The sequence below is a fragment of the Phacochoerus africanus genome, chromosome X, assembly GCF_016906955.1.
Source record: "Phacochoerus africanus isolate WHEZ1 chromosome X, ROS_Pafr_v1, whole genome shotgun sequence".
In the NCBI taxonomy this organism is placed as follows: domain Eukaryota; kingdom Metazoa; phylum Chordata; class Mammalia; order Artiodactyla; family Suidae; genus Phacochoerus; species Phacochoerus africanus.
In genome coordinates this window covers 105539625-105567123 of record NC_062560.1, presented here as the reverse complement: position 1 = coordinate 105567123, position 27499 = coordinate 105539625, and the positions used below count along the sequence as shown (strand labels likewise).

General features: G+C 39.5%; 1 protein-coding gene across 5 annotated transcripts in view; it reads right to left on the bottom strand.

Moving 5' to 3' along the window:
• The window catches only part of XIAP (X-linked inhibitor of apoptosis), a 42629-nt gene extending 16663 nt beyond the window's left edge, over positions 1 to 25966 (bottom strand). Inside the window, exons 1-7 of one of the 5 annotated variants that reach the window (XM_047764499.1) lie at positions 25832 to 25966; positions 25476 to 25601; positions 19627 to 19739; positions 5409 to 6314; positions 4205 to 4304; positions 2651 to 2729; positions 1653 to 1695 (exon numbers count right to left, since the gene is read on the bottom strand). In XM_047764499.1, coding sequence (XP_047620455.1) covers positions 1653 to 1695; positions 2651 to 2729; positions 4205 to 4304; positions 5409 to 6314; positions 19627 to 19648 — 1150 coding nt within the window. In that variant the 5' untranslated portion in view covers positions 19649 to 19739; positions 25476 to 25601; positions 25832 to 25966. Of the gene's footprint in view, positions 1 to 1652; positions 1696 to 2650; positions 2730 to 4204; positions 4305 to 5408; positions 6315 to 19626; positions 19740 to 24996; positions 25408 to 25475; positions 25743 to 25831 lie in introns of those variants that run through there. The other 4 variants (XM_047764500.1, XM_047764502.1, XM_047764504.1 and 1 more) reach the window with 4 other exon arrangements.
• Between the last annotated feature and the right edge of the window lie 1533 nt (positions 25967 to 27499).

Here is a 27499-nt window from a genome sequence, read left to right as displayed (position 1 = left end):
CCTAGCCTGGGAACTTCCACATGCAACAGATGTGGGTCTAAAAAGCAACCCCCCCCCCCACTAATCCTAAACCAGAGCAAGAGTCTCATTAGTCACAAAAAGAACAGTAAGCAGCGAAAGGATGATTACTATCAGGAAATGTTAGGAGTTCCCTTGTGGTGCAGTGGGTTAAGGATCTGTCATTGTCACTGCAACAGCTTGGGTCACTGCTGTGGCATGGGTTCGATCCCTGGTCTAGGAACTTCCATATGTCATGTGTATGGCCAAAAAATAAATGAATAAGAGAAATGTTGTATTTTTTTTTCCGCTGTTCAACATGGGGACCAAGTTACACATACATGCATACTTAATTTTCCCTCCCATTGTTGTGTTGCGATGTAAGTATCTAGACATAGTTCTCAATACTACACAGCAGGATCTCATTGTAAGAGAAATGTTATAGAATCTTTGCTTCTGGATAATTTCAAAAATACAGGATGGAATAAATGATTTTTTTCTTTTTTTTTTTTTTTGCTTCTCTTAGGGCCGCACCTGTGGCATGTGGAGGTTCCCAGGCTAGGGGTCTAATTGGAGCTACAGCTGCCAGCCTATGCCACAGCCACAGCAACTTGGGATCCGAGCCACGACTGTGACCTACACCACAGCTCATGGCAACGCTGGATCCTTAACCCACTGAGCAAGGCCAGGGATTGAACCCACAACCTCATGGTTCCTAGTCAGATTTGTTTCTGCTGCGCCACAACGAGAACTCCCATAAATGACTTCTTAAACTGTATAATTTATATACATTACAAAATCCTTATCAAATAATATCAAAGTGGCTCTCCTTCTCTAGCATATTTATGAATATATATAGTAGTATTCTCTTGCCTTGTAATCCTTAAAATACTAAATAGATCATGCTATGAGTATAGGGAGTAGTGAATCATCACGAATACTCTAAATTTATTATTTTTCAAATGCGATGCCCAGGTTGAAAATGAGATCTGTAGTGTGATGTGGGATTCAGAAGACCTTATTTACAGTCCTAGTTCCCCTAAAGCTTTGTAATATAATCAAGGGCAGGTCACTTAACTTCTGTTCCTTCATCTGAGAAGTGGGATAACAATATCTTTGTTGCTTAACATAATATCTTTTTCTGCATACTTTTTTCCCTGCATACTTTTTATTTTTAAAGATGTCTATGATGTTTTATCTTTGTGATAAAAAACCTCTACCTCTCTATAAGGTAATGGTAAACAAACCAAACCGTACTCCTCTGTGAAGAAGCTGGTGAAGAGAAAAAGATGGCATGGGATAAGGAATCACGTAGGTTAGGGCCGGTCATTAGTAGAACACTGGATTCACAATCCTGGCTAACTGAAGAAATTCCAGGGACAAAAATACATTTAACCCTCCTTGTTGTGATTTTAACAGAAATGACAATGGACAGCCTACAGCTGTTCCTCTCAAACTTGAAAAAACTGTCTAACCTCTGAATGAATGTTCCTAATATATAAATATCCAACTTAAATTTATAGGTACTTCATTAATTCTTTAATTTATAGCAATCTTATCTCAAATAAATATACCTTGAGAGAATCAGTTTATCTTTCCACCTTATATATAACAGCTATAGTAAATTGGCAAATTATTTTAGTAAGTATATTTACCAATTCTTTTAGTTAATGATGGTGTTTTTTCAGCACTTCTCACCTAAAATAGAAATATGAATTGTAAGTTAGAATTCTTCTTCTTCTTTTTTTTTTTTAATCTTTTTAGGGCCGCACCCACGGCATATGGAGGTTCCCAGGCTAGGGGTCTAATTGGAGCTGTAGCTGCCGGCCTACGCCAGAGCCACAGCAACACGGGATCCAAGCCGCGTCTGCGACCTACACCACAGCTCACGGCAATGCCCAATCCTTAACCCACTGAGCGAGGCCAGGGACCGAACCCACAACCTCATGGTTCCTAGTTGGATTCGTTTCTACTGCACCATGACAGAAACTCCTAGAATTCCTTTGGGTAGAAGGCAATTGCCTCAATTTTAAAAGTTACATTAATAATGAATTTATTAATTGGCTTTATTCCAATTTAACATATGAGTAGTCATAAGAGGCACAGACTGATGAAGCTAGAAGTTAAAAGATCATCTAACCCAATCCATTCATTTCAGACAAGACAAGAAGGTGAGGCTCAGAGAGATTAAACAACTTGATCAAGACAATATAGTTCATGGTAGGGCCATAATGGCAACTCTTGTCTCCCATTCTAGTCCAGGGGTCTTTGCACATAGTACTGATGCTTTGGCCACCCCAGGCCACACTATCAACTTAGATACATTTTTGAGATTTTAAAGACTGTCTATGAAAAGATAAGAACTATTTATGAATATAAATCACATTATACAGTATAATTTCAGAAGGCTGAGGGATTTAAGTATTTTACTTCTTCAAGCCCATTTTTGCCCTGAGCAAAACTTAAATCAGTTCAATTCCGTTTCCAAAAATACGCTTTGGATTAAGAAAAACTAGCACTCTTCAAATCTCCCCTTTAAGCTCGCCACATATTATTAATTTAAAATACTGTACTGTGAATTTTACTCCAAGAAATCATTGCAAAACAAGTTGTGTAATATTTGAAAATACATAATCTATAATATGTGACTTACCAGAGACTCCTCAATTGAATGTGTTAAATGAATACTGTTTATATATTCTTGTCCCTTCTCTTCTAACAGATATTTACACCTAAATAATTAAAATAAAGTTAAACTCTAATAACTCATAAATTAGTAAGGTATAAGTAAAAATATACTTTCCATCATCTTAATTCCATTAACTTGCTTTTTGATCTAAGGAGCCACAAAATAAAATGTTATTCAATTCTCTATCCAACCTTCATTTTAAGGTTAAAATAATGTTCCCATTGTTATCTTAATATGCTAATGTTAGTAGAGCAAAAAATATCAACTTGAGACCCTTCAACTTTTAAGCAAGTTATTAAATTAGCACCTTGATATTTAAAAGAAGCTTTAAATAGTTAATCTTTTTTGGGGGGGGGCATGCAGAAGTTCCTGGGCCAGGGATCAAACTTGCACAACAGCTGTAACCAGAGCCACAGCAGCGACGCTGGATCCTTAACCTACTGAGCCACAAGGGAATTCCTTAAATCATTAATCTTACTGAGTTTTATTTAGATTAACTAATTGTACATTTTAAAGGAATTTTTTAGGCTTTCAGTCTTTCCTTTTAAGGTTGTTAAAGGTTAAGATTTATTTTCAAGTTACCATTTTGAAATTTCAAGTTGTACTCTTTTGCAGGCCAAAAATTCATATCACTGTATGCATCTGTGTACTTTATTTTATTTATTTATTTTGTTTTTTTGTGTGTACTTTATTTTAAATAGGCAAGATGACAAAGAGACATTTAGAATGTCATCATTTTAAGATGCTACTAACTGTAAACAGTATGATTATATGATGTACCACCACTGCCAATTACATTATCACCCAGCATCACATGTGTCCAGATTTTACAAATTTAAACTGTGAACAATTATGTGTCTTAGAATCAGTGAGATTCAGCAGTATTTGCTAAGGGGTGTGATAAGTTCTCTGCAACATGGGTTCTCTTGTCCCCATCATTAAAGAGCCCACTTCCTACAACAACAAAAGCAGACATTCCTAATTTGGTGTTTAGAAATGGAATCATCTGGAGCTCCTGTCGTGGTGCAGCAGAAATGAATCCAACTAGGAACCATAAGGTTGTGGGTTCGATCCCCGGCCTCGCTCAGTGGGTTAAGGATCCGGTGTTGCCCTGAGCTGTGGTGTAGGTCTCAGATGAGGCTCTGATCTGGCATTGCTGTGGCTCTGGCGTAGGTTGGCAGCTGTAGCTCCAATTGGACCCCTAGCCTGGGAACCCCCATATGCTGCAAGTGCGGCCCTCAAAAGACAAAAAAAAAAAAGAAAAAAGAAAAAAGAAAAAAGAAAAGGAATCATCTGAATGTCATATTTATGATACATAATGTTTTGGTCACCAGAGAAGGCTTAGGTGTTATTTTTTTTTTTTAAATATATAAAGTAGGTGACCCCATTTTTATAAACCTGGTGCAAATTTCGATCCACTGGTGAAGGCAAAAATAGTTGAGGTGAAAAGTTATTCAAATTTCCTCACTGCATACAGTCCAACTTGCCTGTCACTGAATGAACATTTAAATACCTTACCCTGGATACCACTTCGCATGCTGTTCCCAAGGGTCTTCACTGGGCTTCCAATCTGTTAGCCCTCCTCCACAGTGAAAGCACTTTACTTTATCACCTTCACCTAAGAAAACATAAAAGTAAAAAATAAATGTATTTGTGTAATTACAAGCTTACACAAAACACCCCTTTAAATACTATAAAATTAAGCATTTCTAAATCACATGAAAACCTTAGAGCTTAAAAAAAGATATCTGAATTCACATCTAAGTAACAGATAAGCTCATTTGAGGAGGAAATACACATTAAATTCACTGATTGAATTTGAGGTATTTTACAGAAGACAAAAACAAAATTTCCTAATCTTTACGTGAAAAACTACAATTGGTTTTAACATATGTCATTTTGGGCCATCAATTCTACACTTAATTTTTTTCTTTTGGCCTTGCCCTGTGGCATGTGGAGATTTCCAGGCCAGGGATTAAATCCAAGTCATAGCAGTGATCCGGGTCACTGCAGTGACAATGCCAAGATCCTTAATCCGCTGTGCCACAAAGGAACTCCTACACTTACTTTTTTTCAAACTGAAACTTTAACAATAAAGTTCAGTATAATGAAATTACAAAGTAAGTTTCTTTAAGGTTATAGCAATATGGCACTAAGCAAACTTGCAAGATTTGCTATATGATTCTAAGTAAATAAACTACTGAAATAATTGATATTTTGTATTTTGGCACCCAAAGTAAATGGGTCAGATATACATTGATATACTTTTTCTGAATATTCCTGGAAGCCCTCACACTAATGGCCCTTTTTTTTTATACTGAGATGTCTACAGTACTCCATTTGAAAAGTGCTCCTGGTAAGCAATAAGGTATCATACAGGGCAGCTTTCAAATATACAGTCTATGTACAAAAGGCAGATATCAATTTTAACATCAGCCAAAGTAAATTCTCTATTAACTCTTCTTACAGGGTTGTTGTGAGGTGTAGAGAAAATGCATGTGATACATATATATTCAACACAAAGAGAAGGTGCACAATATAATTCAGTGCTTATATTACAGATTCAACATAAGGGTTCAAAGAATAATACTAATATATATAACTATACCAGCCTACACCTAAATATTTACTAGTTTAGTGGGCAAATGGCATCTATTATTTTTTAGGAGCCCTGGGATAGTTGGCAAGTTATTTATTAGCTCAGTTTAATAATAAAGTTTACCTAAAGCATAAAATCCAGCTCTTGCAAGCTGCTCCTTGTTAACTGAATATATCCACGTCCCAAATGTAATGATCCGTGCTTCATAATCTGCCATGGCTGGATTTCTTGGAAGATTTGTTGAATTTGGGAAATTCCTATCAGAACTCACATCAGATTCACTTCGAATATTAACATTCCGGCCCAAAACAAAAAAGCAATTAGGAAAGTGCCGCCTGTGTTCTGACCATGCACGATCACATGGTTCCCAATTTTTCAGTTTCCCGCCACAACAAAAGCACTGCACCTGATCATCAATACCTGTGTAGTAGAGTCCAGCACTAGCTAACTCTCTAGGGGTTAAGTGAGCATAGTCTGGCCAGTTCTGAAACGACTTTAATCTAGCTTCTTCACTACACATGGCAGGGTTCCTCGGGTATATGGTGTCTGATAAGTCTACAACCTGTCCAGTTCTCAAAAGATAGTCTGCATGAGTCTCAGATGGCCTTTCTAAAACAAAATGATTTCTGTTTCCCAGATAGTTTTCAGCTTTGTACTGACCATTTTGGACACCAGGATTTGTAGGTTGCACAGCATTATTTTCCAAATAAAAGCCATTGATAAATCTGCAATTTGGGGATACTTTCCTGTGTCTTCCAACTGCTGAGTCTCCATATTGCCATCTATCTACTGCCGCATGACAACTAAAGCACCGCACTGTGTCTCCTTCACCAGTATATAGAAAACCAGCTCGTGCTAGCGTTGATGCTGAAACAGGACTACTACTTGGAAAATTAGCAAAAGTTTTTAGTCTATTAAACTCTTCTACAAATTCTTCATCTTTATTGATGTCTGTAGGTACACAAGATTTAGATCCTTCAAAACTGTTAAAAGTCATCTTCTCTTGAAAATAGGACTTGTCCACCTTTTCTAAAAAGAGAACATTACATTAGGAAATCCAAAATGTGAAACACAGGTAATACACTTTTGATATTAGGAGCTAACAAATTACCCACTGATGACATAAAAGTCATCATACAATCTCTAAGAAACATTCTAATTATAAATACTAGAATTCTGCATTACCACATGATTGAGGTCATAAATTAAGAACTAGCATTTTTTTTAATTTTTACTTATTTATTTTTGGCTGCACCTGTGCCGTGTGGAAGTTCCCCCAACCAGGAATCAAACCCATGCCACAGCAGCGACCTGAGCTGCCGCAGTGACAATGCCAAATCCCTAACCCGATGTGCCATAAGAGACTTCTTGTTTTCTCTTTCATAGGAAAGTAATATTTAAGTAGAATTATTTAAGTGCTTACTTTACATAAATATGAAAACTATATGATACAGAATTTATTAAAATTATTAACCATTAAAACTATCAGTTAGGAAAAACACAAAAGAAGCATAAAATATGCATATTCTTGAAGTCAATGCATAATTGTTATAATGGATTATTGTATATTCAAGGCATAAAAGTTCAGTTTTTACAATAAAAAAGGATGTTCAGAATGTTAATGATTTTTAATATTTCCTTACTGCTTAGCAAAAGATGTTTTATTCATAATATTGGTTCCAATGTGCTCTTTAAGAGTATCAAATGTTTATGACTTTCAGGCATAAACAAAGATTCCATTTTTGTTGGAAATGGATCATCTCAAATGTATATAATAGTGTCCTCTAGGGGGTGGCTCAGGAAAAATATTAAGTACATGTAGACCTTTAATTGCTATTATTTTTGCAATCAACTGCCCACAGTCAAGGAACAATCTGTTCAAATGGAAGAAAGCCTCATTAGAGCTGCCAAATTACAGCTGTGTAATATCTAACCAAGATAAAATACTAAAAGGAACTGGCTGGGTTATGAGAAGAGTGGCCAGATAATTTATCCTCCAAACCTGGACGCTTTTGAAAGTGAAAAATGATGCTACTAATAATTACACTGGGACAAGAGGTGCAAATCAGGGTTGCCCCAAGCAAACCTGGTTCTCCAGAATCTCGCACTGTTCCTGACACTGTGCTCAATACCTGCTTGTCAAATGCAAAATAAAAGAACAGTCATAATGACTCCATCTCTACTTCATATGCATATTAACTTATTTCTTGGGAAGAATTAGCAGCTCTTTTGGCATTATGTTGGCACAATATGTCTGGGAATATCATCTCTCTTGGAATTAAAGTTCAACACAAAGCTTCTGGTTTGTAGGCTGGCATGGACTTCAGTCTTTCCTGGACTTGTCAATTTATAATGTTATTAACTCAATATACCTCAAGAGCTGACTTATAGCTCATACAACAATTTTTATTTTATTTTTTTTTATTTTTGTCTTTTGTCTTTTGTTGTTGTTGTTGTTGTTATTTCTTGGGCCGCTCCCGCGGCATATGGAGGTTCCCAGGCTAGGGGTTGAATCGGAGCTGTAACCACTGGCCTACGCCAGAGCCACAGCAACGCGGGATCCAAGCCGCGTCTGCAACCTACACCACAGCTCACGGCAACGCCGGATCCTTAACCCACTGAGCAAGGGCAGGGACCGAACCCGCAACCTCATGGTTCCTAGTTGGATTCGTTAACCACTGCGCCACGACGGGAACTCCTCATACAACAATTTTTAGATGACACTCTCCATGACTTTTGGTTATTGTTTCCCAGATGTCTGAAAACATTCCAACACTAGTTTCAAGATCTTTGTTGAATCAGCATAAACTAGATGACAAAAACCAAGATTCAACGAAGCCAAGGCTGCCTTACAGGCTAATGAGATAAAATAGGATTATGTGTAAAGTCTTATATTCTGATGTTAAAATTCTGTTTTATGTGAGCTGTGCTGTAGGTTGCAGACGTGGCTCGGATCCCATGGCTCTGGCGTAGGCAGGTGGCTACACCTCCGATTAGACCCCTAGCCTGGGAACCTCCATATGCCCTGGGTGCGGCCCTAGAAAAAGGCAAAATGACAAACAAACAAACAAACAAAAAACTCTTTTATAACTAAAGGAAGATGGAATCTTGGTTTGGGCTTTTTTTTTTTTTTTGCTTTTTAGGACTACCTTTAAAGATCTAAAAGGCTGTCATGTAGAAAAGGGATTCAAATTGTTTAGCTTGAGGGCAGAATTAGAGTCAATGAACATAATTACAGCCAGTAGACTTTAACCCAACACAAGGATGAACAGCTACAACAATCAATATCAGTATAAAATGGGTTGGTACAGCAGAAATTGATAGAACAATTATTCAACTGTAATAAAAAAGAAAGAAAAAAGTATAAAATGGATTAGGCTGCCTTGTCAATTTTGAGTTCCTCTCATCAATGGAACGGACTCTGGCATGGATCAGGTGACAATTCTCAATATAATCTAAAGCATATGAAAATTAGCTTCCCTAAGGTGTTAAGTTTTGTTTCTCAGGTCCATCAAAATAGATAAAAGAGTAAAATCAACGATCTAGTCTCATTTCATAATAGTGAATATTTGGTGTGGTTCAAGTAGTCATACCATTTCAGATAATATCAGATAAAGCTCTGTAATTCAACACTAGCAGGAGAATCTCTATTTGAAGCTTTCAAGTGGAGACCTCATCTTCCCAGGGGTTATTTCCATGCTAATAGTTTACATTTCACTTTTTTGAAAAGCAGATATTTATTCAGAAGTACTCAACTGAATGGTACATATACATTATCAGAATGTGAGGTTTTGGAGAAGGGTGAGAAAACAGAATTATCAGAGAGGTTAAGAGTGAAAGGGAGAAAAATTGATTGACAGAAGACAGAAACCCTGGGATTGGAGGTAAAAACCCAAAGAAAGGGTTGGGAGCTTTTTTCTTTCTTCTTTTTTTTTTTTTTTCCTTTGATTTTTAAGGCTGCACCTGAGGCATATGGAGGTTCCCAGCTAGGGGTCGAATTACAGCTGTAGCTGTTGGCTTACACCACAGTCACAGCAAAGAGGGATCCAAGCTGCGTCCATGACCTACACCACAGCTCACGGCAATGCCAGATCACTGACCCACTGAGTGAGGCCAGGGATCAAACCCGAGTCCTCATGGACATTAATCAGGTTTGTTACCGGTGTGCCACCACAGTAACTCTGGGAGATTTTTTAAAAAAAGAATTTAAGTGAAATGAAGGTAAGGAATATGATACTTAGAAAATAAATATATTCAGAACACAGGAATTGTGAACACAGAAGAAAATGAGGTATGAATATTGGAGAAGGTTTAGATGTGAAAAAGACTGAGTGCAATAAGATATGCTGAGATAAGTTAAGGCTTCTTTGTGAAATCACATTCAGGCTTTGTACTGGGTAAGTAGAAAGTTAAGAAGGCAGAGAGACAAAGATGTCCAATAAAGCTTTGACATAAAGGGGCTAGGCAGTCAGGAATCTTGAGGGAATAGTGGTTGGGAAAAACAGCACTCTGAAAACCAATACTGGTATGAAAAGAATCGGAAGTTCCCATTGTGGCTCAGCAGAAATGAATCTAACATTCAGGGGATGCAGGTTCGATCCCTGGCCTCGCTCAGTGGGTTAAGAATCTGGCATTGCCGTGAGCTGTGGTGTAGGTCGCAGATGCAGCTCAGATCAGGCATGGCTGTGGCCAGTGGCAACAGCTCTGATGAGACCCCTAGCCTGGGAACCTCCATGTGCTGTGGGTGTGGCCCTAAAAACAAAACAAAACAAAACAAAACAAAACAAAACCTCAGCAACCAGTAGTATATGTTTATATAAGGGGTATGGAAGAATTCAAGATGGTGAAATATTATGTTTAAAATATACATATACCTGTACACATACACAGCATGTGTGCGTGCACACACATACACAAACCTAGACAACTGGGTAAAGATAGCCATGAGCCTGCGCCAAAAAAGGAAGACTGATTGCTAATTTAGCAATAATGTGGCAATGTGGGGAGTTGATGGGGAGAGAAAAATATGCAGAAAATCTACCTACCTGGTATTTGCATACAATACAAAAGTTTCTATTTCTCTCAGGTCTTTATTATTAAAGTTGTCAAATATATAGAATAAAGTTGTTTTAAAGGGGAAAAAGGATATAAGGTTGGATGTCCTTCAGACTCTGAAAACATACCCATGAAAAAAATATTGAATGTTATATGCTGGAGGAAATAAGCATGGTTAAACAAATACTTATTTCAAAAACAAAAAATGGCTTTATTATTTCTCTTAGAAAAAAAACACGTATACTAATGGACAAGACCTGGAAAATAATTTTTATTTTTTTTTCAGTAATTGTTTTTTTCTTTTTTGGCCACTTCACGGCATATGGAGTTCTCAGTCCAAGGAACAGGATCTAGAGCTGCAGCAACGCCAGATCCTTAACCCACAGTGCTGGGCCAGGGACAGAACCTGTGCCCCAGCACTCCAGAGACACTGCTGCTCCCGTTGTGCCACAGAGGGTACTCTTTTGTTTGTTTGTTTTTAGGGCTGCACCTGCAGCATATGGAAGGTCCCATGCTAGACGATGAATCGGAGTTGCAGCTGCTGGCCTAAGAAATAGCCACAGCAACACCAGATCCGAGCTGCCATCTGCTACCTATACCATGGCTCTCAGCCATGCCAGATCCTTAACCCACTGAGCGGGGACAGGGATCGAATCTGCATCCTCATGGATACTAGTCAGGTTTGTTTCCACTGAGCCACAACGGGAACTCTGGTAATTTTTAATAAATGGGTAAAATATGTTAAGGTGGCAGGATTAGAGGTGATCTTTTTCTTCAAAATGTCTTTAATATTTTCACTTAAAGTCTCTCAGGTTGGCACCACTGGCCTGGGTAAGAAGCCTAGTTGTGGAGGAGGAAGTCAAAAGCTTTAGGTAGATGAGCTAGTTAGCTGCCTCCTCACCTTTCTCCACCAGAGCTCTGCAGCCACCAAAGCAGAGGGAGAGTGGATGGAGTTATGTCGCTACCTGCCAGACAGACAGGATGCCCCAGCCACCCTGTGGAGCTCAGCATTGAGATCCAAGCAACCTCTGCAGGTACATTTGGTAAGCTGCAGGCTCCTGGGCTGCAGCCCCTGCACTCAGCGTGACTGCGGCTACCAGGGCATCCTGCAGCAAAAGAGCAGGTTTGGCACTGAAGATACCTAATGTTGACATTTTATTAGGCTATACAGACATCCAGGGAGACTATAAATAATGATGATAGGAGTTCCCGTTGTGGCGCAGTGGTTAACAAATCCGACTAGGAACCATGAGGTTGCGGGTTCGGTCCCTGCCCTTGCTCAGTGGGTTAACGATCCGGTGTTGCCGTGAGCTGTGGTGTAGGTTGCAGCCGAGGCTCGGATCCCGCGTTGCTGTGGCTCTGGCGTAGGCCGGTGGCTGCAGCTCCGATTCGACTCCTAGCCTGGGAACCTCCATATGCCGCGGGTGCGGCCCAAGAAATAGCAACAACAACAACAACAACAAAAAAGACAAAAAAAATTAAAAAAAAAATAATGATGATAATTATCACAAAGCTATTTCAACAACCAACTTGCTGCTTAAGATTTTTATACAGAAAATAGGAAGAGGCTAACAATGCCTTTGGTACAGACAGGCTAATGAAGAAGGAAAATGTTTTAACCAATGTTCAGTCAACCACAGAAAAAAGCCAGTTCCAGTCATTGGTACGTACCAAGACTTCATGTGTATGTCTTCTATTACAGGTGTGAATATTCCCTCAGAAACACACTGGAGGATTACTTCATCTTTACAAACATGTCACTGAACATTACCTAGGACTCTATCTATAGCTGGGATGGTTTTATCCTAAGGGAGATAAAGCATGGCTCAGAGAAGGTCCCAGGAATCTTTATAGACTGGCTTGCTCCAGGAGGTCTGGCTCACAGAACAGGACTATTGGCTGTTAATGATGAAGTTTTAGAAGTTAATGGTATGGAAATTTCAGAAATAGGTTTTGATCAAGTAATAGATAGGATGATTGCAAACAGCTGCAACTTCATCATACCAGCAAGACAAGAAAACAAGAGAATAGCGTTAGAAACAGTAGGACTTTTGGCAGCTCAGCCAATCTACTGATAATAGCTTTCTTGGCTATCCATAGAAGATTGAACCAAACACTGAGACAAAGGATGAAGACAGTGAAGAAGATGACATTATTACTGAAGACAATGGTGTGCCACACTAGATTCATAAAGCTGTTCTACTATCAAGAGCCTGGAATGGATAATCCAAATAGAACAAACTCGGTTTTGAGTCTGGACAGAATGCTTTTATTCCTTCTAATTAAATGAGTTTAGCACCCCTGGCAAGCGGTGCAAACAGAATTTGAAACATGTGTTCCAGATCAAAAACTCTTAGAGATGGAACAATCATAACATCGTTTGAATGTTTTCTGAGTGAGGTTGTCATAGGACTTGTATATTTGGCTAGTTTAAGAGCTTTTTAACCTGTGAGGAGCCAAGGATTTGAAATAGGCATGAGAACAATAATGTTGTAAGTTTAAAATGTTAAATAGAAACAAAAAGTAGATCAATGGTTGCCTACAACTGGGAGGAAAGAGGGAATGGGGAATAACTGCAAATAGTTACTGTGTTTCTTTTTGGAGTAATGAAAATATTCTAAATTAGACTGTAATGGTGGTTGTATAACTATGAATATACTAAAACCCACTGAACTGTACACTTTAAAATTTTATGGCATGTACATTATATCTTGATAAAACTGTTTAAATGTTATTTAAATAGTAGTTTGGTAATTGTTAGTACAAACTGGTGGATCAGAGGTGATTTTAAGTCTAAAACAAAGGGAGCTCTGCTAATGAAATTATGTGCCTTTGATATGGAAAACTAGATGCTATAGCAAATTTTTAGAACTATGTGAGAGGACTAAATTATTTGTTTGAAGTGGTTAAATATTTAACTGATTACAAAGATCCAGTTAATTTTTTCTTTAACTACATTCTTTAAATTCTAATCCAAGTCTAACTCTTTTGGTACTCTAGGACCTCAGTTCTTGTATATCCAGTATTTAACTTAATGGTTTTCTTTGCTAATTGTTACGAATAATTTCCTGAAATGCACTCCTTTCTAACTTTTCTTACCATATTATGAAGCACTAAAGCTATTTTCCTGAACTATGAAATTCTGTGACAGTCTTTCACATTGGTGTTTGTCCATCCTATAGACTATATTTATACATTAATTCCAAATAGGTATGAGTTTTTTTTTTTATAATTTGTTTTAAAATGCAGTTAATTTCATTGACTCTGGTAATATGGGCGACTCAATTCTTATCCTCATTCTCACTGGAAAGCATTCCTTTTGTTTTGGGCATATCTATCTATCTATCTATCTATATATATGTTGGTGGGCTATTGAACTTTTATTTTTATTTTTTGCTTTTTAGGGCCACCTCTGCAGCATATTCCCAGGCTAGGGGTCCAATCCGAGCTGAAGCCGCAGGTCTACGCCACAACCATAGCAACGTGAGATCCAAGCTGCATCTGTGATCTACACCACAGCTCACAGCAACGCCAGATCCCTAACCCACTGAGCGACGTTAGGGATCAAACCTGCGTCCTCATGGATACTAGTCGGGTTCTTACCACTGAGCCATGATGGGAACTTCTGAACTTTTAAAATGTACAGATGATCCCCAACTTACGATGGTGTGACTTATTATGATTTTTCCACTTTATAATGGTGTGAAAGTGATACACATTCAGTAGAAACCTTATTTGGAATTTTTATCTTTTCCTGGGCTAGTGCAGTTTGATACTCTCTCGTGATGCAAGGCAGCACAGTGAGCCCTAGTTCCCATTCAGCCCACAAGATCACAAAGGTCAATAACCCATAAACTTACAAGTCTTTTGTACCGATACAACCATCAATTTTTCACTTTCAGTATAGTATTCAATAAATTATACGTGATATTCCATACTTTATTATAAAATAGGTTTGTGATAGATGACTTTGCCTAACTGTAGGCTAATGTAAGTGTTCTGAGCATGTTTAAAATAGGTGAGGTTAAGCTATGGTGTTTCATAGGTTAGGTGTATTAAATGCATTTTCAACTTAGGATGTTTTTAACCTAGGATGGTTTTATTGGGCTGTAACTGCATTGTAAGTTGAGGAAGATCTGTATTTAAGCGGTGCAAATTATTTTGAATCCAAAATGCACTTAGATTACAAGATTTTTACACACAGGACAAACTTTTGCACCTTTTTATTCAAAAATTTTGGATTTTCTTCTGTGGGACTATTCTAGGAACACTGCCTACACTTTAAAATAAAGCTGTGGCACTTACCATCGACAGGCAGTTTTCATTATTTTATTAGGCTATTTATTTTCCACACATTCACTTAGAACAAGGGTAAGGCTGCCAACTTTCATTTTTGCCTGACTTCTTTGGTGTTTATCATTGTACAATGTGTGCAAACACTAGAGTATACATATACAAAGAAATTAAGATTATGAAGTTCCCTGTGGTTTATGGATAATTCCCCCCACAGCTATTTATTAATTAATCTTATGGTATGGCTAGTATGAATGCCTTTATAACAGCTCTGTGCTATTAAAACAATGAAGGATCAAATGATTCCATTTTGAAGGACAGCGTCTCTTTTTTTTTTATTTTTGTCTTTTTAGGGCCACACCCATGGCATATGGAGATTCCCAGGCTAGGGGTTGAATTGGAGCTGTAGCCGCCAGCCTACACCACAGCAACTCTGGATCCTTAACCCACTGAGCGAGGCCAGGGATCGAATCTGCAACCTCATGGTTCCTAGTCGGATTCGTTAGCCACTGAGCCACAAAGGGAATTCCCAAATCAGAGCTGTAGCCACCAGCCTACATCGAAGCAACACAGGATCCAAGCCACCTCTGTGACCTACATCATAGCTCACGGCAATGCTGGATCCTTAATGCACTGAGCGAGGCCAGGGATTGAACCTGCATCCTCATGGATACTAGTCAGATTCATTTCTGCTGAGCCACATGGGAACTCCTAGTCTTTTTTTCTACTGTGCTCACAGATCTGTGTTTCACCCTTCTGATCTCTGAAAGAAATTCATTCAATTACTAAAGCTTATTTTAATGAACTACAAATACTTAACACCATTTTGGTAACCAAGGGCTTTGTTAACCTCTCATCATGAAAAAGCATTCTTTAAGTAACTATATTGATGTGACACAGCAAAAAAGAATTAAATGATTGTTACAGGTTGAACTGTGCCCCCTCAAAGATATGTTGAAGTCCTAACCACTGGTTAGGAAGGTGACCTTATTTGGATACATGGTCCTTGCAGATATAATCAAGTTAAGGTGAGATCACTAGGACCCAATATTACTAAAATCCTCATAGAAAAAAGAGAAGGAACAGGCACGCAGGGAAGATGGCCATGTGAGGACAGAGGCAGAGACTGGAGTGATGATTTATGTACAAGCCAAGAACACCAAGGATCAATGGCAACATCTGAAACTAAGAGAAAGGCATGGAACAGGTTCTCTGCAGAGCCTTTAGAGAGAGCATGGTCCTGCCAACACCTTGATTTCCGACTTCTAGCCACCAAAACTACGAGGAAATAAATTTCTGTTATTTTAAGTCACTCAGTTTGTGGTAGTTTATTATGGCAGCCCTAAGAAACTAATACAATGATGTTCAAAAAATGACAAAAATTAAGCAAGAAGATATAACCATTACCTCTCATTGCAGTACTACCATGCTAACTCAAACACATTATGTAATTAAATAAGGGGATCTATTTAAAACTCAGAAAATGTATGTTTTTAGAATCTCATTCTATGATATCTTTGCTGATTCTTTCATTCAAAACCCTAGTAGAATGACTACTCTTTGTGCCCTCACTATATCCTCTAAATAATTTGCTGAGGACCAAGTTGTACCAGAACAAGAATGTATAATTTCTCCATGTGTGTATATTTGTAAGTTTATATATATATGTATATTGTTAGAATAAAGGTCCTTTATGGCAAGGGCTCTGTCTTATCACATTTGAATTCGTGATGCATAAAGCAATGCACAACACACAGTAGTGCTTAATCACTGCTGAACAAAAGAATGAATGTTGAACCATCTATATTAGGCCACTGCTGTCACTATCTCACATCCTACCCAAAACCTCCCCTGGACTCTTGAGATCACTGTGAGTACTAAACATTTTTAATATGCCACTGTGCCCAGGAAATGTGACTGAAATAGGAAATACATACACACCACACAAACAATTCAATTCAGCGATAAAAACCTATACTAAAATCACATTTCAAAAATATTATTCTCGGGGAGTTCCCGTCGTGGCGCAGTGGTTAACGAATCCGACTAGGAACCATGAGGTTGCGGGTTCAATCCCTGCCCTTGCTCAGTGGGTTAATGATCTGGCGTTGCCATGAGCTGTGGTGTAGGTCGCAGATGCGGCTCGGATCCCGCGTTGCTGTGGCTCTGGCGTAGGCTGGCGGCTACAGCTCCGATTAGACCCCTAGCCTGGGAACCTCCCATTTGCTGCGGGAGCGGCCCAAGAAATGGACCAAAAAAAAATTGCTCATTATGTGTAGAAATATTATAAAGATTTTCTCATCAGTTACTTTTTTTCCTCCCCATATCCAGCAAAGAGATCTTGTCAAACAAGCAACAATCTCCCTGACCCAATGGAGGGCAATCCCTCTTTTAATGATCTTCAAGTATTAGTTCCCTATAAGAAATTTATCTACCTAATTGTATCATAGTATAAAAAAGCTGAATTTTAAAAATATGCCCTGAACAAAAAGGGTGTATTATATATATGTATATATATATATAATTTTAAAAACAGCTTTCATACTATGATACATTTACATAAAAATTCAGCTTTTAGTCAGATTGTTCATTTATACTATGTTCTTCAAAGCACGAAGCATATTTTAACTTTAAAAGGGCAATAAAACATTTTTGAGGTTAATTACATTCAATCAAATCAAAACTTCTCTCCCTAAAATTAAGCACTAAGGCCATTCAAGTAACTGAATGGCATTAAGGAGCACTCAGCCCATAAGCTCAGTCAATAACATAAACTTATTAATACCACTGCCTACAATATATGCTTGAATCATGAAGCCTACTTTTGTAAACACCTGAGGCATACTGAGAATCAACAAAGAGATTATCAATGACATGTTCTGCACTTAATTTAGAAAGTCACAGTAATACATAAATTTCAGCTTGGACCTCCAATCTTTGACAAATTATTTATAATAATTAACTCCACAGGTACGGTTCTTTCAGAATGGACCCACAGTAAGGTATTCCTTCATATTTTCTTCAACAAATTATGGGACTGTGTTCCCTAAAAGAATGTTTTGCATGAAAGATATACAGGTCTGGGGCACAAGAATTCACATAAGATCATTAAAAAAGCTCAATGTCACTAGTAACCCCTCTTCCACTTTACTGAAACATCAACCTCAAGAGGTCTCAAACAGGAGTTCCCATTGTGGCTCAGTGGTAACGAATCTGACTACTATCCATGAGGATGCGGCCTCGCTCAGTGGGTTAAGGATTTGGCATTGCCACAAGGTATGGTGTAGGTCTTGGCTCAGATCCCGTTGACCCCTAGCCCAGGAACTTCTTATGCCATGAGTGTGGCCATAAAAAAAAAAAAGTCTAAAACAGAAGTGTGTCCTATCACCACCTTTTATTTTTTTTTCTTTTCTTTTTAGGGGCGCACCTGCAACATATGGAAGTTCCCAGGCTAGGGGTTGAATTGGAGCTGAAGCTGCTGGCCTACACCACAGCCACAGCAATGTAGGATCTGAGCTGCATCTGCAATCTACACCACAGCTCCCAGCAATGCCGTATCCTTAACCCACTGAGCAAGGCCAGGGATCAAACCCCCATCCTCATGCTTACTAGCCGAACTGGTTATCACTGAGCCAAAACAGGAACTCCAAGAAATAAACATCTTAAAAGATGCCATTTTTATCCTGTTTGGCAGAGACTGCCATCACTATCAACAATAAAAATTCAATGGTGGAGAAAGTATGGGACAAAAGGCACTCTTGTTGGTAGAACTAAAAATTGGTACACCTTTTTTAGACAGTCATCTGGCAATATGTTCTAAAAGTCTTAAATACACAATTACCTTCTGAAACAGCCATTCCAGTTCTTACATTAACTCTAAGGAAATGATCAGGGATGTTTATAAGGATATTCAATACAGTGCTATTTACAAAAAACAAAAACCTCAATTCCAACAAAAAAGGACTACATTTGGGTAATGCAGATACTAGGCAACCTTTTAAAAACTCAGGTTGTAGAAGAATACTAAAGGACACATATATGTGTCCATGATGTTGTATTATGTGGAAAAATGCTGGTTATAAAACAATATTGTTCAATATAATCCCAATTATATAAAAAAAAATACAGGAGTTCCCACTGTGGCACAATAGGATCGGCAGCATCTTGGGAGAACTGGGACACAGGTTCAGTCCCCAGCCTGGAACAGTGGTGAAGTATCCAGCATTGCCAAAATTGCTGTGTAGGTCATGACTGTGGCTCAGATCTGATCCCTGGCTAGTAGTGATCTCCACATGCCACAGGGCAGTCAAAAAAAAAAAAAAGAAAGAAAGAAAGAAACTACAGATATATAAAGAATCAGGCTGGGGAGTTCCCGTCATGGTGCAGTGGTTAACGAATCCGACTAGGAACCATGAGGTTGAGGGTTCGATCCCTGCCCTTGCTCAGTGGGTTAACGATCCGGCGTTGCCGTGAGCTGGGGTGTAGGTTGCAGACGAGGCTCAGATCCCGCGTTGCTGTGGCTCTGGCATAGGCTGGCGGCTACAGCTCTGATTAGACCCCTAGCCTGGGAACCTCCCATATGCCACAGGAGCAGCCCAAGAAATGGCAAGAAAAGAAAAAAAAAAAAAAAGAATCAGGCTAGGAGTTCCCATCGTGGCTCAGTGGTAACAAACCCAACTAGTATCCATGAGGACCCAGGTTTGATCCTGGCCTCACTCAGTGGATTAAGGAACTGGCATTTCGGTAAACTGTGGTGTAGGTCACAGACGCGACTCATATCAGGTGTTGCTGTGGCTGTGGTGTAGACCAGCAGCTGCAGCTCTGATTTGACCCCTAGCCTGGGAACTTTCATATGCCTCAGGTACGGCCCTAAAAAGAAAAAAAGAAAAGACAGAAACAAACAAAAAAGAAAAAAGCAGTTGGACTGTTGATTAGTCAAGATTCCTTATACGATCCTGCTCAGCAGACTGGTGTCTGTTATTTGACTATTTACCATGTGACAGTGCTTTCTTCATCTGTGAATACACTGGCCCAGTAAGCTACTAATGGTGAGGACTGCTACTGCAAAGTTTTGGCTCTTCCTTCACAGAAGATAATTTCTATAACCTATAACATGGAGAGAGAAAGATATAGTCTTAATCCTTATATTTTTGCCTATCCTGAGAATTTTTGCCTATTTTTTTTAAAAAAGGACATATGTCAACTCCCAGAGGTAAAAAAAATAAAAGCAGGACCAGGTCATGTCCACAGTAGTTGATCATGAACAAATGTCCTTTAGACCACAGCCTGGGTGTCAGTAAATCAATAGCAGAGAGGGCAGAGAAAAACACAGGTAATAATACCTGACTGCTACTTATGGTTAACTTGAAGTTGAAAATAAAAGACTTGGGAGTCCCATTGTGGCTCAGTATCTATGATACTGAATATACTAGTTACTGACTAGTATCCATGAGGATGTGGGTTCAATCCCTGGGCTCCCTCAGTGGGTTAAGGATCCGGTGTTGCCATGAGCTGTGGTGTAGGTAGCAGACGAGGGCCTGGATCCCACGTTGCTGCTACAGCTCCAATTCGACCCCTACTGTGGGAACTTCCACATGCTGCAGGTGAGGCCCTAAAAAGACCAAAAAAAATTTTTTTTTAGAAAAATTTTTTTAGTGATGTCTATTGCTGGAGTTCTAAACTTTTTCACTCATTGCCTTCAAAAGCAATAATTTGAGGCCTGGTAAGAAAGGAATCGCCCCTGATCTTTGGCCAAAAATTTCCCTAAAATAATTTTTACAAAAGAGCAGCTCAGGGAGTTCCCATCGTGGCGCGCAGTGGTTAACGAATCCGACTAGGGACGATGAGGTTGTGGGTTTGATCCCTGACCTTGCTCAGTGGGTTAAGGATCCATCGTTGCTATGAGCTGTGGTGTAGGTTGCAGACGAGGCTTGGATCTGGCATTGCTGTGGCTCTGGCATAGGTCGGCAGCTGTAGCTCTGATTAGACCCCTAGCCTGGGAACCTCCATATGCTATGGGAGCAGTCCTAGAAAAGGCAAAAAGACAAAAAAAAAAAGGGGGGGGGGGCAGCTTAGAATCCCAGTACACTGAAAAGTAAAATCATTGTATTTTGTAGACATTCACAAGCAAATCTTGTTCAGGCAAAAAGACAAAAAAATAAAATAAAATAAAAAAATAAAAATGACGTAAAGAAAAGGGAATTTTGCTACAAGTGGCTACAAGCCAAATTAAAGCAGTACAACATACTTAATGAATGCTCATGTGTTCAAAACATCTAGAAGCTTTCATTTCCCTCCATTCCATCATTTTAGCTACATGTATTTTCTTTCTTTCTCTCTCTCTCTTTTTTTTTTTTTTTGCTTTTTAGGGTCGAACCCTCAGCATATGGAGGTTCCCAGGCTAGATAGAGGTTGAATAGGAACTGTAGCTGCTAGCCATAGCCACAGCCATGTCAGATCTGAGCTGTGTGTACAACCTACACCACAGCTAAGGGCAACACTGGATCCTTAACCCACTGATCAAGGCCAGGGATTGAACCTGTGTCCTCATAGATGCTAGTCAGGTTCATTTCCACTAAGCCACAACGGGAACTCCCCTACATGTATTTTCTCTAATTTATTAAAACATGCTAAAAGTTTCTAATACTATTTGTTTTAACATAAGTTCAAATTTTAAGCATGAGCTTGTGTGAATCCACAACCCATCCTCTTTTATATTACCTCTGATAATAACTAAAATATGTGCTTTACAATTTTTTACAATTTTTTCATATGTGGAAGCTAACAACCTACAGAACACATCATACCCCCAATTTAAAATATGGGGAAACTGTGGTTTTCTGACTGGTTGTTACTCATCAAAGATCATGTGGCCAGTAAATGACAAAAAAAGAAAATCCAGTGGTTATGACCAATATAGGTGTAAAGAAATTACTATAAAGATTACTGGCAGAAAGGGTAGAAATGCTAGGCTCTGTGCCCTTTCAAGGCTTGAAAAATTAGATGGAGCCATAGAAAGGTATGTTGAGAAGACATACATAGAAATATATGCTGAGAAGCCTGTGTTTTAAGGTCACCAAAATTATTACAGGAATAAGCATAAATGTTCAAACCACGTATAAACATTTATAACTATACTAGGGAATACACAGTGGCACCAGATTTACCCAGTTTAGGAAATCACCCTTAATTAACTCAGTTCAACCTCTGTCCCCAAGTTCAACCAATTCCAGTCTACACAGGTAAACCTCACTTCACCATGACAATACATTACAGAAGCAGATCATGATATTGAATCATGATCTGTTGTATCCACAACAGAGACTGGGTACTAATCACACCAAATCAAACCCAAAATGGATCAAACAGCAGAGCTACAATTATACCATAATTAAAAATAATAAAAGTCTATGTCAAGTCCTACAGAATGGACATAAATATGCTTTTATCACACAAAGGACAAGCTATTATTAAGTATGACACAAAGCAGATAAAACATGTAACTCTTAAAGTTTGACCTCAAATTCTTATGGTAGATACATTTCATTTCAAAGATGTAATATTCCGATGAGACAGGTTGGGGAGGTAGGGGGATGCACTGAGGGTTTGGGATGGAAATGCTGTAAATTTGGTTGTGATGACTGCTGCACACCTATAAATGTAATAAAAAAATAAAAATAAAAATAAAGAACTTCAGGAAGGATTGGATTGACATGACATGACCCAAGGCTTTTTCTGAATATAAAATATTAAGATGATAAATAATGGGGAATTACTTAGGAAAACAAAACCAATGTTAAACACTTTAATATCTACCTGTATACCTATGATGCTACCTATTCAATAAAAGCGTATCTTCAGCCACTTAAAAAAAGATGTAATATTCCAAATGCTCTTTTCATGTTTTGAATTAAATGGAATATATTTAAAAAGTTATGAAAAAGAAAAAAAGAAATATGGAGGCAATGAGGTCGAGTGATTTGCTCATAATTACACAGCTTACTTGAAACAAAGCCAACACAAGAACCCTGGCTTCCAATCAAGGGCTCTTTCCACCAAACCTCATGACCTCTTAAGAATAGCTTTTGTTCAGTTCAACTTATTTTACCACTACTGTTTTTATCTCCTCAAATCTGCTCACACAATGACCTTAAACAGTGTTACAGATTACACTGTAATACTATTACCAGATCAGACCACAGAGATAAAGCTTTAGAACTGACAGCTCATGATAATCTCCCATCCTCAAAAGAACAAGGGCATCTATTTTGCCATACTCATCTTTGGAATTCTAGCACATAGTGTAATACCTGGCATACATAGTAAATGCTCAATAAATTAAAAAAAAAATCATAGATTTTTTTTTCCCTGTTAGCACCAACTACCAGACCAAAAAAAAAAAAAAACAAAAACAGAAACAAAAACAAAAACAAAACCCCAAAACAGTGAAATATAAATTATTTCATATTTGGGGTCTCTAAGCATTTATTAACTTTTTTTTGTCTTTTTGTCCTTTTAGGGCTGCACCTGAGGCATATGGAGGTTCCCAGGCTAGGGGTCTAATTGGAGCTGTAGCTGCTGGCCTATACCACAGCTCAAGGCAACGCTGGATCCTTAACCCACTGAGCAAGGTCAGGGATCAAACCCGCAACCTCATGGTTCCTAGTCGGATTCATTAACCACTGAGCCACGATGGGAACTCCAGCATTTATTAATTAAATAAAAGATTTCTTAAGTGAAGGCTTACAACCAAATATAAGGGGAATATTTACATTACTAAAATATTTCAAGCATTATACAAACTGATACATTAATTGCAATAATACTTATCTACTGAAATGGGCTGGACTAATCTTTAGTCAGATTACTTCATCCCCCTAGTTGGAGTCAACGAATGCACTAGAAAGTGATAAAACTGCAGATGTAGTACAAGGAGCCCTGGACTAGGACCTAGACTAATCCAAGCTCTGTTAATAATCAAATATATAACCTTGGGCAACTTCCTTTTTCATTTTTATGTCTTAACCTTTCATAAAAACAAAAGAGCTGAACAATTAATTACCAGGGACCTTTCCAGTCTTAAATTTTTTATTGATTTTTATCCACAAAGATTCCACATTCAGAATTTTTTCATTGTGTCAAATTTGATACCCTGAATGTTATAATTTGCTACATTATTCAATAATCAAAAGCTTAGCACATTTCCTAAAAATATATAAAAACTAATAACATATATTATTGTTACCTTCTTACATTAGGATCAATAGAAGAAAACCAAAGATGAAATGTTAGCATCCAATAATCTGGCCTGCTTTGCCAGTTGGGCTGAAATGAACCAATCTGGATTTTACAGTACAAACCACTGATACCTAAATACATATAGGTATATAAACATATACACACACACCACTGGTACTTGTTCATACTGATACACACGTGTGTGTGAACTTTAAAACTTATTTTTAGTTATAAAATCAATAGTTGTTTATGGTAAAAAATTCAAACGATACATTTGGTCACATGTGAAGTGCAAGTAAAAAGCCTCCCACCCCCTCCACCCTCCATAAGTAACCACTGATAACATTTTTTTTGTGTGCACCATTCAAGAAATTATCTGAGCATATACAAGTAGGCCTGTCTATGTATACATTTTTTTAACCTAAACCGTTGCCATTCCTTGAACGACGGGGAAAAATACCTCAAGCCCTGGCTTCATAAACATGTTAAATACGTTGAAAGTAGGCAGCACAGTTGTATGGCACAAAGTGGTACATACTTCCAAAATGTGCATCGAATACGTTTTAATTTTCTTGCTTGGAGGCTATGTGGAGCAGCTGAGCAGAAAGAGCAGTGAGCCAGGAGCCAGACAACCTGGGTTCTAATCTAAGTAATGGAGTAGCCTCAGGCAAGCCATGAAATCTTCTTGTGCCTTAGTTTCTGCTTTTGTAAAATACCGCGGTTGAACTAAGATCCCTTTCAACTCTAAAATGTTATAATTCTAAGATGGCCGTCTGTAACAGTGTTCTCTTGAACTGGATATAACAAATGTTGAGTTAAAAAAGACAAGAAACAAACACTATAGCAACCTCCAATCTTAGAGTAAATATCTGTGTGTCATTAACTACAAAAGTAGTACATTTGTGACATAAATAGTGATGTAATTACATTTTAAAACAAAGTAGTAGATTATTAAAATCTGATAGGTCTTTACAAAGCTTTGATTGACGTTTTTCTTTTTCTGAAGGTGGAGAGGGCTGTCGTTTAGTTTCAGCAATAACCCCTCCTCCCGAAACGAAAAGAATTAAGTGTATTACGGAGTTAAAATAATGAAACTGAAAGTTAGACCGAATTTTGTTTTACTCACAGAATATGCTGGGGAGGTGACGAGGGTAGCAAAGGTTGGAAAGAATTACTAGCTAATTTCCTCTTCCGGAAGGTCCTTGGCTCCCATTCTTTCTGTTTCACACACTCTCGCCAGACACACCCCACCCGGCTCCATACCTGCCGCAGGCATTAGATGGGGGGGGGGGTGTCCCTTGGATCATTAAGAGAAAAAAGTTCTTTGACTCGATTTACCTTAGAGGTCATGGGTTTAAGGAGGCAGCCTGGCGGCCCGATGCCACCCACGCCTTTCTTCGGCAGTCCAGGGAACCTGGGAACTGAGTCCCGGGCGGGCCACCCGCGCCGGGCAGGGGCTGCCTTTCCGCCCTTCCCCACAGCGAGGGGCCCGAGGGGAGGGAGGGGAGGGAAAGGAGGGGAGGGAGGGGAGGAGAAGGAGGGGAGGGAGGGGAGGGAAAAGAAGGAAAGGGGAGGGAGGAGAAAGCCCGTTCGGGCAGTACCCACCGCGCCTAGAGAGCCGGCCCGGATCGCCCGCGGCGCACCGCGCAGTGCTGAGGGGAGGGCCCTGGAGGAGGGGCGGCCCAAGCCCCAATCTGGAAATGCCAACTCCTCCCGGAGGCCAGGCCCCGGCTAGAAGGAAACGGAAGTCTTAGTCTCCCCCGCTCGCACGTAGCAGCCCGCCTATCCCCGGGAGGAACCCCGAGTCGGGGAATCCAAAGTGCGTTCACGTCACGGCCTCAAAGAGACACAGTACGCGGCACTGCCCATCCGCCCCCGGCCCCCGCCCGCGCAGTCTCCTGGCCTCTGCCCCCGCCCAGCAAAGCCCCTCCTCCTTCCCCTTCCGCCATTTTCGAACTTACCCCTCCTGCCCAGGCCTCCCTCGATTAGCCCTGAGCTCGTCCACGAAGCCGCTGAAGGCCTGCCATTTTTTTCGGCCGGAAGGGGGCGACCCAGAGGAACGCGGCCCTATTACCCTCCCCCCACCCCACTAGCTGGATTCTAGAACCTGAAAGAGCGAGTGCGCATGCGCAATGGGCACCTCAAGTCCCGCCCCCAGGTCAAGCATTTCCTCTTGTACCTCAAGGTGTTTTTTCCCGCGGTTTTTACCTGATGAGCTCTAGGGTGGAGGAGTAGGGGAAGTGAGTTAAAAGAATGAAAAGATAAAGAGAGCGAACATGTTGCGTTCTTACTGTAGACCAATCACTGTGGTCGGCATGAGACCTGTTCTTTGTTGTAATTTTGACAACCCTCTAAGGTAGGCACTCCCTTATATAACACCACTTTAACGGGAAAATTGAGGCCCAGAGAGGGGCTAACTGCCCCATAGCACGCAGCTAATAAACGAGGTAACTGAGGAATTGCCATTGTGGCTCAGCGAGTTAAGAACCTGACCAGTATCCATGAAGATGCGGGTTGGATCCCTGGCCTCACTCGGTAGGTTAAGGAACCAGTATTGCTGTGGTGTAGGTCGCAGACCCGGCTGGGATCTGGCGTTACTGTGGCTGTGGTGTAGGCTGGCAGCTGCTCCAATTAGACCCCTAGCCTGGGAACTTCCATATGCCTCAGGTATGGCCCTAAAAGCAGCAAAATAATAATAATAATAAAAACCAAGGGAACTGAGATTAGGATATGATCTGTGTCCAAGGAGGGAAGGTGAAAGGAAAAAGAAAGGGAGCCAGTGGGAGCGGGAAGAGGATTGGAATATGAAGGGAAAATGTATAGGGAAGAAAGAAAGCAGAAGGAAGGGAAACAAAGCAATTCTGTGTTCATAAAATTCTGGTCATATCCTGGATTTATTTCAAATATGTTGTGGAAACCCACAGATGAATCAGACTGACAGGTGATTGTGTTTCAGAAACGTGGACTCCCTTACAGGCTAGTGTAGTGAGTTGAGAGATTCCGAATGAGAATGTCTAATGTTGAGGGGAAGATCATAAGTATCCCTTGCATCTTCAAATGATGCTACCCTCATGAAAAGGGACCTTGGAGAGGGAAGAGGAAAGACTTCTTGGTTTTTAGGCTTTTGCTAAGATTTTTATCCCCTCTAATCCTCTGGGAATCTCACATTGACTTAGTGCAATAAGTAATTGCAAGCGATATTTATTTCATTTAATTCTCGCAGCAATCTTACGAAATATCTAACTAGCATTTTCCCCATTTTACAGGAGACACTGAGATTTAAAGATGTTCAGTGGCTTGCCCAAAGTCACGCTGCTATTGTGTGTGAGAGATGGAACAGTGATTCAAACTTAAATCTGATTACAGGTGGGTCTGACCATTATGACCTAGTCTTAGCTGACCCCTCCATCCCTAGACAGATCCCTTATAATACAGCCAGCACAAGACCATCTGAGTTAAAAATTGTTTAATACTGCCACCAAGATAATGTGAAAATGTGCCTCATGTGCCCTCTGCCCTTGGACACCCTACCTATCTTCTAACAAATGGAACCACTCACTGTGCCCCTGCCCATTCTCAGCCTTCTTACTTTCCAGTAATTTGCTCAAACTGCCCCCTCTGCCTAGGTG